We start from the raw sequence: 11988 nt of genomic DNA, 5'->3' as shown, positions 1-11988 counted from the left end.
TGAGGACCCACAAACAGCTTCCAATTTCCCACATGGACTTCCTTACTCATGATGACCTGTGATCTTGGCCACTTTAAAATGCCATCTCAGTGAACAAAATATCTGGATTTAGTGGCAAGGTAAGGGACAAGAAAGGCCTTATCTGACACCAAAGGGACTGTAACTGCTACTTGTCATTGTCAACATGCAGGACATTGAGCAGAGGGGCAGGTCATAAAGTCACCACGCCAACCTTTCTGCCCATCATAACCCCAAGGTGTTGAGGGAAGGGCTATGCAGGCAGTGAGAGATAAGATACCTCGGAGCAGTTAACTATACCCCCAGTCCCTATGCTCTAAGTGGAAAGCAGCAGTGGGCGTTTGTCAGAGGATCCGAGAGCTGTTGCTAAGTGCAGGCAGGAGCACCAGAGAAGGAGATCAGAGGTGGCCTAGAATCAGCTAGTCTGGGACTTTACAGCAAGAGGGGTCACAAAGACCACCAACAAAATGCCGAGCTGCCATCCCCGGGTCCCTCACTCTGTGATTTTTTTCGTGCTGATATTACTTCCATCTCTGCTTAGCACAGAGAACTTCCTGTACCAGCATGTTGACTGGAAAAACAACCATGAACTTGGCTTGGACCCCAGAACTGTCTACCGCGAAGACCAGAACCCAAGGCTTATGTGGCCCCGAAAGAACTCGAAATTTGAACCATGCCAGGTCACCCCTGACATCTACTTCGTTATGGATAAGTGAGTCATTTTTACTTATGGGGACACCGAAGGCCCAGCCTCTGTAGGGGCCATTGTGGTCAGAACCCAGCCCCTGTGATTATCTTATTTCCTGAAGTCAAGGAGTTCCCGACAGGGCTTCTTGATAGCTTTGTTCATAGCATCTTGCCCCCATGTGGGTTTTCACTGTCCTCCAGCCCACTGGCTGTTAAGATATGACCCCTCAGCCCTGTGAGCAGCCCTCTCAGGTACTCTGTAGAGATTATTGTTACCAAGTGGCCTGGTTGGGCTACCCTAGTCAGTCAACTTCTTTTTCCTACAGGAAGGTCCAGAGACAGTCCCTATGCTGAGTTTGCCTCAATGTGCCTCCGGGTAGCCTGGGCTAGCTCTTAAGCCCTTCTTGGCTGTTAAGGAGGATGCTGTGGATCTGGGCTGGGAGAGATAACCGGGACCCCTTTCCCTACACTTCCTGGTAGGCTAGGGCTAGATTTTCTGTCCATTCAACCAGAGCAGAAGACTGGGAAGTCCTGTCTGGACTCCCCAAAGTGCTTGCTTCTTCAAATATCTTGGGCCACAGAGAAGCTTGGTGCTTCTCCATTGGAGAGCACTCTTAGGTTGCCAAGGTGAGCAGGGCATTTGCTGGTGACAAGACCAGGATTCCTAGACTGGCTCTGTTCATCGTTTCAAGCTCGAGTCTTCTCATTTTTCTCATTCTTCTTTTTTTAAAAATTTTTTTTAAACCATTCTTTTTTTAAGATTTATTTATTTATTTATTATATATTGAGTACACTGTAGCTGTCTTCAGACACACCAGAAGAGGGCATCAGATCTCTTTACAGATGGTTGTGAGCCACCATGTGGTTGCTGGGATTTGAACTCAGGACCTCTGGAAGAGCAGGCAGTGCTCTTAACCACTGAGCCATCTCTCCAGCCCTTTCTCATTCTTCTTGAACACTGGTAAGTGAAGGGATGTGAGTCTAGTCTCTAACTTCTAAGACAGGCCAGCAATTTAGGGAGCCTCCTTAGCCATTCAAAGAGAAAGCTTTTCTCTGTCCAGCCCGGGAACCTCTGAAAACTGGGCACATCTCGTCACACTTATCACTGCTGAGGTTGGCATTCTCCCTTGGGGATCAGGCCAGGTGGGGGTGGGCCCTTGTAGGGCTATGGGGTTGACAGTCTGTTGGCCCAGCTCTTCTATAGAGTGATCCTTTCATCTGCCATCCTGTCACATTGTGTCCCCCCTACTTTCCTAGCACCCACTGTTGGGTAGAGGGGTAGAGGGGTAGAGGGGTAGAGTAGGGAATAAGCTCTTCTTTGTGATGGATGGAAAGGGCTATGGGCATAGGTAGGGGGTGTGAAATATCATTAATTATGTAGCCTAGTAACGTGCCACCACCTGCACTTGCACAGCCTGCTGCTTTACAAGTGAACGAGAGTAAATTTAATGTCTGATAGTATAATGAGTATCACAACTCAAGGTGCCTGTCAAATTCTTTACTTCTTAGTCCATTCCCTCAAGTCAGTCGCATGCCAGTCTGCTAGATTTTTCCTGGTGATATTATGGCCTTGCATATACTAACAGGACCACACTGAGTATGTTCTGTTTCTGTTTGAGGTTTATAGATCATCTATTGTCTTAGTTAGGGTCTTATTGCTGTGAGCAGACAGCATGACCGAAGTAAGTTTTATAAAGGACAGCATTTAATTGGGGCTGGTTTAGAGGTTCAGAGGTTCAGCCCATCGTCATCAAGGCAGGAACACGGCAGCATCACAGCATCCAGGCAGGCATGGTGCAGGAGGAGCTGAGTTCTACATCTTCCACCCGAAGGAAGCCAAGAACTGACTGAACATCCCCAGGCAGCTAGGAGGAGGGTCTCCAAGCCACCCCCCAGTGACACACTTCCTCCAACAAGGCCACACCTTCTAATAGTGCCACTCCCTGGGCCAAGCATATGCAAACCATCACACTTACTTATCAACTGCTAACTAGGGGAAAAGAGCACTCTCAGCCTTCTCATAGCTTGCTGCTTTTCCTGAAAGACTGTCTCAGTCCCTTCCCTCCATCATGGTTCTATCATTGGTCTCGGATTTTAGCACCAAAGACACCTTTCGTTGCCTGGTGACCACATTCTGTTTAAGGATCAGCACTAGTCCACACATAGATAAGACGATGTTTGGGAAGCTCGTTGTACGCTATGCTATGTAGGCCTCTGTATGTCACATGGTCTTTTTTTTTTTTTTTGTCCTTAACCCTCATTTTGTCTTGAGTTCTGGAATCCAGATCCTCCTTCAATATAATCTCAAGTTGAAAACTTTGAGTTTGAGAGTAGGTGAATCTGGGGTTGGGGATTTAGCTCAGTGGTAAAGCGCTTGCCTAGCAAGCGAAAGGCCCTGGGTTCGGTCCCCAGCTCCGAAAAAAAAAAAAAAAAAGAAAGAAAGAAAAGAGAGTAGATGAATGTTCGGGGTCTCCGTGAACCTTTGGGGGAAGGCACTCTTCCTGGAAGGACAAAACCGGAAAGCCTTGTCACTTCCTGTTAGGGAACAGGAGCTGTCTGGCACATCAGTCTGGGAGCTTCCCAGAGCAAAGTCTGCATTGTGTTGTTTCCAGAGTCAAAGCCTAGTTACTAAACAATTGAGATGGGGTGTGCAAGAGCAGCATACGGGGTTTGGAGAAAGTTCTAGATTCACCCACACTTGGTTAGAATACTGTAAAAGCTGGTGCTTCCTTTCGAAGCTTTATCTTTTTTCCATTGTAGAGTGACGATTAGATGATATGAGCTATCTGTAGGTTCGTGAGTGCTGTGAGAATGACAGCCTTGCTAGAGTTAAGATCATCTAGCAGTGAGGTTTCCTATCTTCTCTATGCAGATTTCAGCTGGGCAGAGGCAGCAGGAGGCTATAAAGGTGGGGGGCACTCTTGGGTGCGAAACTGTGATAATAGTGACTGTAAGTTGACAGGACCTAGGGTTACCCAGGAGACATACATCTCAGGGCACGTTCATGAGGGAATGTCTAGATTGGGTTCAATGAGGTGGGTAGACCCTTCTTAAAAGTAGACAGCACATCCCAAAGGTTCTGAGACTGGATAAAGAAAGAAAAAGGAAGCCGATAGCCCACATTAATTTCTCTCTACTTCAGGACTGCAGATACATTGTGATCAGGTGATTCATGCAGCCATATCTTCCCTATCACCACAATGGACTGTTCCCTCGAACGTGAGACAAAATAAACCCTTTGGTCACTTTTGTCAGGGACTGTGTCACAGCTACTGAGAAGTGGGATAGTTCCTGTGATAAACCAAACCACATGATTAAAAAAAAAATCCTGACCACAGTTTCCCCTTTCTCTTCTCCTCCCAGTCCCCACCAGCACCCCGTGTCTATCCACTCCTCCTCAGTTTCTCTTGAGAAAAGGGCAATGCCTTCCATGGACATCAACCAGCCACAGTATATCAAGCTACAGTAAGACTAGGCAACTCCTGTCCTTATTAAGGCTGGATGAGGCAACTCAGTAGGAGGAAATGGTTCCAAAGGCAAGCAACAGAGTCAGAGACAGTCCCTGCTCCAACTGATTGGAGTCCCACAAGAAAACCAAGCTACACAACTGTAGTGCATGTGCTGAGGGCCCAGGCCAGTCCCATGCAGGCTCCTTGGGCGGTTTAGTCTCTGTGGACCCATAGGGGCCCAGATAAGTTGATTCCATGGGTTTTCTTGTGACCTTGATCTCTCTAGCTCCTACAATCTTTTATCCATCTTCCACAGGATCCCCAAAGATTTGTGTCCTAATTAGGGTTTACTGCTGTGAATTGACACCATGACCAAGGCAAGTCTTATAAAGGCCAACATTTAATCGGAATTGGCTTACAGGTTCAGAGGTTCGGTCCCTTGTCATCAAGGCAGAAACATGGCCACATTCAGACAGACACGGTACAGAAAGAACTGATAGTAGTTCTACATCTTCACCCGAAGGCTAGCAGAATACTGACTACCAGGCAGCTAGGAGGGTCTTAAAGCCCACACCCACAGTGACACACCTACTCCAACAGGGCCACACCTTCTAATAGTGCCACTCCCTGGGTTGAGCATCTACAAACCATCAATGCTTAATGTTTGTGAGTCTCTTCATCTGTTTCCATCAGTTCTGGGTGAAGCTCTCTGGTGACAGCTGGGCTAGGCATCAGTCTATGAGTAGAGCGGAATCATTTCACTGACTTATTTTTATGTTTGCCAGTGATGTTTGGTTCTATCTTAGGTCTCTGGGCTATCCATCTTCTGGATTCTGACCCTCCAGGAAGTGTCAGAGTTGGGGTCCCTCTTATGACCTGGGTCTAAAACTGGACCAGTCATTGGTTAGCCACTCCCGCATTTTCTGCACCACCTTTACTCCAGCACATCTTCTAGGCAGGGTAACTATAGGTGGAAGGTTTTGTGCCTGAGTTGGTGTCCCAATCCCTCCACTGGAAGTCTTGCCTGGTTATAGGAGATGGGTGGTTCAGGAGTCTTAGCTAGGGTCATCCTCCATTCCTGGGAGTTCCCATTGCACCAAGTTTATAGCTCATTCCAGAGATGCCTCAACCCATTCTTGCTGTCCCTCCCAGTATTCTATCCTCCCCCATGCCTGATTCTTCCTGTTCCCATCCCCACCCTGCCTCCAGATCCCTCTCCCTGTCCACTCTTGATGCACATTTTCTTTCCTCTTCACAATGAGACTCCTGTTGTCCCCCTTGAGCCTCCTTTGTTTACTTAGCTTCTCTAGATCTGTAGGTGGTAGCTTGGTTATCCTTTATGGCTATTATCCACTTATAAGTGAGTACATAACACGTTTGTCTTTCTGGGTTTGGGTTACTTCACTCAGGATGATGTTTTTTAGTTCCACCCATTTGATACCACATTTTTAACGCTGAGTAATGCGCCATTGTGCACATCCACCACATTTTCTTTATCCATTCTTTGGTTGAGGGGCATCTTGGTTGTTTCCAGTTCCTGGCTGTTATGAATAAAGCTGATATGAACATAGTTAAGCACATGTCCTTGTGGTATTGTGGAGCTTCTTTTGGGTATATGCCTAGGAGTGGAATAGCTGGGTCTTAAGGTAGATCTATTCCCAATTTTCTGAGAAACCACCATTTTGATTTCCAAAAAGCTGTACAAGTTTGCGCTACGACCAGCAATGGAGGAGCGTTCACAATGCTACACATCTTCATCCGCATGAGCTGGAATCTTTGTGTTTTTGATCTTAGTTATTCTGACAGGTATAAGATAGAATCTTGGAGTTGTTTTGTTTTCCCTAGTGACTAAGGATGTTGAATATTTCTGTAAGTGCTTCTCAACTATTTGAAATTCTTCTGTCAAGAATTCTGTTTATTCTCCCATTTTTGAATTGCATTATTTGGCTTGCCAATATCTAGTTTCTTGAGATCTTTATAAATTTTGGCTATCATCCCTCGGCCAGATGTGGAGTTGGGTGAAAATCCTTTCCAATTCTCTAGCCTGCAGTTTTGTCCTATTGGCAGTGTGCTTGCCTTACAGAAGCTTTTTAGTTTCATGAGGTCCCATTTATTATTGATCTTAGTTTCCGAGATGCTGGTGTTCTCTTCAGGAAGTTGTGTCCTGTGCCAATTCATTCAAGGTTGTTTCTCACTTTCTTTTCTATCAGATTTGGTCTTTGAGCTACTTGGACTTGAGTTTTGTGCAGAGTGATAGATATGGAAACTATTTACATTCTTTTACATGCAGACATCCAGTTAGACCAGTACCATTTGTTGAAGATTCTTTTTTCCATTGTATAATTCTGGCTTCTTTGTCAAAAATCAAGTGTCCATAGGTGTGTGGATTTACTTCTGAGTCTTTGATTCCATTGAACAACCTATCTGTTTTTATACCAATACCATGAGGTTTTTTTATTATTATTGCTCTGCAGTACAGCTTGAAATCAGGAATGGTGACACCTCCACAAGTTCTTTTATTGTACAGGATAGTTTTAGATATCCTGGGTATTTTGTTTTTCTATATGAAGTTGAGTATTGTTTTTTCAAGGTCTGTAAGGAATTGTGTTGGGATTTGGATGGAACTGTGTTGATTCTGTAGATTATTTTCAGTAAGATGGTCATTTTTACTATGTTAATCCTACCGATTGACTCACATGCAAGATCTTTTCATCTTCTGATTTCTTTTCTGAATTCTTTTTTCAAAGCCTTGAAGTTCTTGTTATATATGTTTTCCACTTGTTTGGTTAGAGTTACACCAAGATATTTTGTAGTGCTTGTGGCTTGTAAAGGGTGTCGTTTCCCTAATTGATTTCTTTGTCATTTATCATTTGTAAGACGGTTATTGATTTCTTTGGAGTTAGTTTTGTAGCCACTTTACTGAAGGTGTTTGTCAGCTGTAGGGGTTCCTTGATAGAAATTTTGGGGTTGCTTATGTATGCTATCATATCATCTTCAAACAGGAATACTTTGACTTATTATTTTCCAATTTTATCAGCCTTGCATCCCCAATCTCTCCAAGACTTTTAACATGAAAGGGAGATGGATTTTGTCAAAGCGTTTTTCAGCATCTAATGAGATGATCGTATGTTTTTCCTTTTGGTTTCTTTATATGATAGATTTCACTGCCAGATTTTCATATGTTGAGCCATCCCTGCATCTGTGGGATGAAGCCTACTTGATGACTGTGGATGGTCTTTTTGATGTGTTATATTGGATTCGGTTTGTGTTTTGTTGAGTATTTTTGTATCAGTGTTCATGAAAAATATTGGTCTGTAATTCTCTTTGTTGAGTCTTTCTGTGGTTGGGTATCAGTGACTGTGACCTCATAAAATTAATTTGACAATGTTTTCTCTATTTCTATTTTGTGGAATAATTTGAGGAGTATTGGTATTATTTTTCCTTGAAAGTCTGGTACAATTCTGAACTAAAACCAACTGGCCCTGGCCTTTTGGGGAGGGGGTTTTGGGAGACTTTTAGTGGCTGCTTCTATTTCCTTAAGGGTTATAGGTCTATTTAAATTGTTTATCTGATCTTGATTTAACTTTGGTAAGTGATATCTATCGAGAAAAATTTCCATTTCTTCCAGATTTTCCAATTTTGTGGAGTAAGGTTTTTGAAGTAAGACCCAATGAATACTTGAATTTCCTCAGTGTCTGTTGTTATGTCCCCCTTTTCAGTTCTAATTTTGTTAATTTGAATATTCTCTCTCTGCCTCTCACTAAGGGTTTGTCTGTCTGGTTGATTTTCTCAAAGAACCATCTCTTTGTTTTATTGATTCTTTGTATTGTTCTCTTTGTTTCCATTTTATTGATTTCAGTTGAGAGTTTGTTTTTTGCCATCTATTTCTTTTGGGTGTGTTTGCTTCTTTTTGTTCTAGAGCTTTCAGATGTGCTAAGTTGCTAGTATGAGATCTCCCTAACATCTTTATGAAGGTACTTAGTGCTATGAAGTTTTCCCTCTTAGTATAGCTTTCATTGTGTCCCATAAGTTTGGTTAGATTGTGCATTAATTTTTATAGAATTCTAGAAAGCTTTTAATTCTTTTATTTCTTCCTTGACCTAGTGGTCATTCAGTAGAGAATTGTTCAGTTTTCATGAGTTTGTAGGCTTTCTGTTGTTTCTGTCATTGGTGAAGTGGAGCTTTAATCTATAGTAGTCTTATAAGACACGGGGTCTTATTTCAATTTTGTTGAATTTGTTGAGTCTTACTTTGTGACTGAGTAAAGGTCAATTTTGGAGAAGGTTCCATGAGGTGCTGAAAGGAAGATGTATTCTTTTATGTTTGGGTGAAATGTTCTGTAGATGTCTGTTAGGTCCATTTGAATCATAACTTGGTTAGTTTCATCATTTCTCTGATTAGTTTCTGTCTCAACGACGACCTGTATATTTGTGAAAGTGGAGTGTTGAAATCCCCCACTATTAATGCATAGGGTTCAACGTGTGATTTAAACTTTAACAATGTTTCTTCTAAAAATGTGAATGGCCTTACATTTGGGGCATAGATGTTCAGAATTGTGAAATTATCTTGGTGGATTTTTCCTTTGATGAGTACAAAATCTTCCCCATCTCTTTTGATTAATTTTGGTTGAAAATTTTATTTGGCTAATTATTAGAAGCTTGCTTCTTGGGTCCAGCCCTTTACTCTGAGATAATATCTGCTTTTGTTGTTGGGGTTTGTTTTTTGTAGGCAGCAGAATGATGGAGCTGTTTTCTCCTCCATTGTGTTAGCCTGTGCCTCATTTTATTGGGGAATTGAATTCATTGATGCTGATAAATATTAATGAGCAATGATTGATAATTCCTGTTACTTTGATGTTGATGATGGTTGTGCGTGTGTGTGTGTGTGTGTGTGTGTGTGTGTGTGTGTGTGTGTGAATGTGCATGCAGTTTGGAGTTTTTGGGTGGGCTTTAAGGAGTGTTAGATATTGGGGGCAGTGGTTGGTGTCTTTCCTGGGGTCCTCAGGACTGGTGTAGTCTCTTGGAAAGTAACTGGAGGTGCGGGCCAGAAGAGGGGGTGCAGTTTTAGACCATATGGGTTTTTAAGGTTTTTAGAATTGATGTGCAATGGAAATGTGAAAGAATTTGGAAATTTAGGCCAGAAAATCCATACAATGCTGTAAATAGTTAGCATCATGGTCATTTCAGTGGTTACTGGGAGACAAGAACGCAAATTTGAATCCAGGAAAATGGATGATTTGCTCCCGAGCTTTCAGAAAGGGAGGAGGATTCTGCAATCTGGCTAGATATCATTCAGGGCATATTCTGGAAAAGAATATGATTGCATTGTGCTTGTTTTCTGAGTATTTGAGTGAGAAAAATTGTTTAGCTGACTGGGAATGTAGCTCGCTCAGTAGAGTTCTTGACTTGCCCAGAACTGCATAAACTGGGCATGGTGGTGCATACCTATGACCCTGACACTTAGGAAATACAGGTAAGAAGATTTCACTTTTGAGGTCATTCTCAGTTATATAACAAGTTAGATGACAGCCTAGGAGACATGAGACCTTGCTCCCCCTGCCCCCAAAAAGGAAAGAACTAATTTGTTTGGTGGAAGAAATTTCAAGATAAGATAGCGTAGCATGTAGGCTGTACCACACTGCATGCTGCTCTTACCCAGGTCTCCAGTGAGCGACAGAGGAAACAAACAAACCAGCAAGATATATTTTTAAAACATGTGGCTTGTGGGAAAGGAGAAAGTCTAAAGTTGCAGACTAGATGTGTGCTGAGGAAGCAGTTGCAATCATTATACATACTGGCATCTTTAAATAAAAAGTCTTCTGCTCTGTACTGAAACAATAGGAAGGATGCCCAAGGGCAAGACCCAATCCAGCCAAGCTCGGTCCTCTGAAAATACAAATTTGTTAAAAAGAGAGAGTTTGGACTGCCACTGCCACTGAAGTAGCTCCCTGCTGGAAAACAACCACAGAGTAGAGCATTTCCCTAGGAGCAGCACACAAAGACTATGGTCTAAAGGAGCACGCTTTCATCACAAGCAACAGAACTAGGCTGCACCATTTGTGTGGTACCGTTTTGCAGGCACAAAAGATGCAAGATTTGGGGGTAGGGGCCGTCACAGGCCATGGCTCCTTAGTTCTAGAAAGCCACTGAGTCCAGACAATATGTGGCTGGATCAGAGGACACGAAGCTGAGGAGGCGAAGTCTACGTTTCAGTGAAGACCCCAGGGTGCTGGCAATGCCAGAACCAAGGGACATATGGTGAGGAAAGCTGCAGACATGGATTAGACCCCAAAGAGAGGCTATGTGTTTTGCAAGGGGTGGAGCTGGTAGGGCAGGGCTACCCAAGAGAGATGATCCAAGACTCTAAGACCCCAGCTGATGGAAATGATGCTCGTCCTGCTTGGTTTTGCTTTTGCTTTAATCTGATTGTTTTCTTTGGTGTCCCCATTCCTCCTTTATGCAAGAGCAAATCCTTACTGTGTTAGAAACACATGATTTGCTTTTAAATGTGATTGGCGTTCATTGCCTTAGTCTCTGAAAAGATCACACACCTGTTCTTTTGAGTAGTGTTGGAACTGTTAAAAGACTATCAGAGTTTTGAAGTTAGACTGAACACATTTTGCATTCTGGGATAGTCATGAGCTGGCAAGGAAAGGGCGGGGGGGCGTTGAAGTTACAGATTAAGAGTAATGTGTTTGGGTGACAAGGGGTGGACCTATGATGATTAACATTATCAGTTTGATAGGATCTAGGGGTGCTTGGGAGACACATTTCTGGATACATACGTGAGAGAGTTTCTATATTGGCTTAACTGAGGTGGGAAGACCCACCTAACTATGGACGGCACCATTCCATGGGCTGGAGTCTCGGGCTGGATACAGCAGAGATAGCAAGCTGACCTCTGTATCCATCTCTTTGTTCGTCAACTACGATTGCAATGCTTCCAACTGCCTCAAGTCCCTGCTTCTGTGATTTGCCCACTGTGTTATGCTGTCCTCTCAGGCTGAGCCTAAATAAACTTTTCTTCTTATAAGTTATTTTTCTTTTTGCCAGATATTTTGTCACAGCAGCAAGAAAAGTGACGACAATTACACATATGAGCATGACCTCCAGGAAGGTCACATTCACGGGCACAATGTTCATACTGGGGGTGAACATTAGGACCTATCTGTAGGTGCTCCTGACTCACACAGCATCCAAAACACACAAGCCAACCAAACCCAAATGCCACCCTCAAATTCCCTCTATACCATTATTCAGACTTCAGAATGAGTAGATAACTGTTGAGTAATAATCCTTCTCCCTCCACACCTGAAGTGCTTCTCCTCTCTTCCTTGATGTGAAGACCAAGAAAGGTGTATGCGACTGCAAAGGTCATTATTTCTGGGATGTGGGTCAGATATGAGTCCTTCTTTGTGAGTTGGAAGTTTCCAACTTCCTTCCTCTGCTTGCTTTCCATCTGGGGACCGACTGAGAGGGGGAAACAAACCTAGGCACAGGGATTCGAGAGTCAGAACCGAAAGATCCCACAGCTCACGTGGGGATTGGGTGCTATGATGTTATGACAGAGTGGCTGGGCCTCCGTCTGACCTCTTTTGGCAGCATCAGGTAGAGGAACCCTTCTTGGCTCAGGATGGCTGACTTCTGTAGGCTAGTCAGAAGGCTGGGGTCCAAAATAGCCTTCATGCCCACCAACCGGACCTAAGGCCTATCTCCTAGAGAAAATGCCTCCTTTTGTGGATCCTAGGAAATGTGAGGGAATTTGGAAATGGGCAAATGTCATGATAAAAGAGTGCAGGTGACAGGCTGGTATGAGAAAGCACCCACATATGTTG

At 43.5% G+C, this 11988-nt stretch overlaps 1 protein-coding gene across 1 annotated transcript in view; it reads left to right on the top strand.

Moving 5' to 3' along the window:
* The first annotated feature begins 485 nt into the window (after positions 1 to 485).
* Positions 486 to 11988, top strand: part of LOC116914936 (anthrax toxin receptor-like) — a 30465-nt gene continuing 18962 nt past the window's right edge. Inside the window, 1 exon segment of the mRNA XM_032919362.1 lies at positions 486 to 730. Within this exon segment, the coding sequence (XP_032775253.1) occupies positions 486 to 730 (245 nt within the window).

Source organism: Rattus rattus, chromosome 13, assembly GCF_011064425.1.
Source record: "Rattus rattus isolate New Zealand chromosome 13, Rrattus_CSIRO_v1, whole genome shotgun sequence".
In the NCBI taxonomy this organism is placed as follows: domain Eukaryota; kingdom Metazoa; phylum Chordata; class Mammalia; order Rodentia; family Muridae; genus Rattus; species Rattus rattus.
This window is presented reverse-complemented; position numbering and strand designations above follow the sequence as displayed.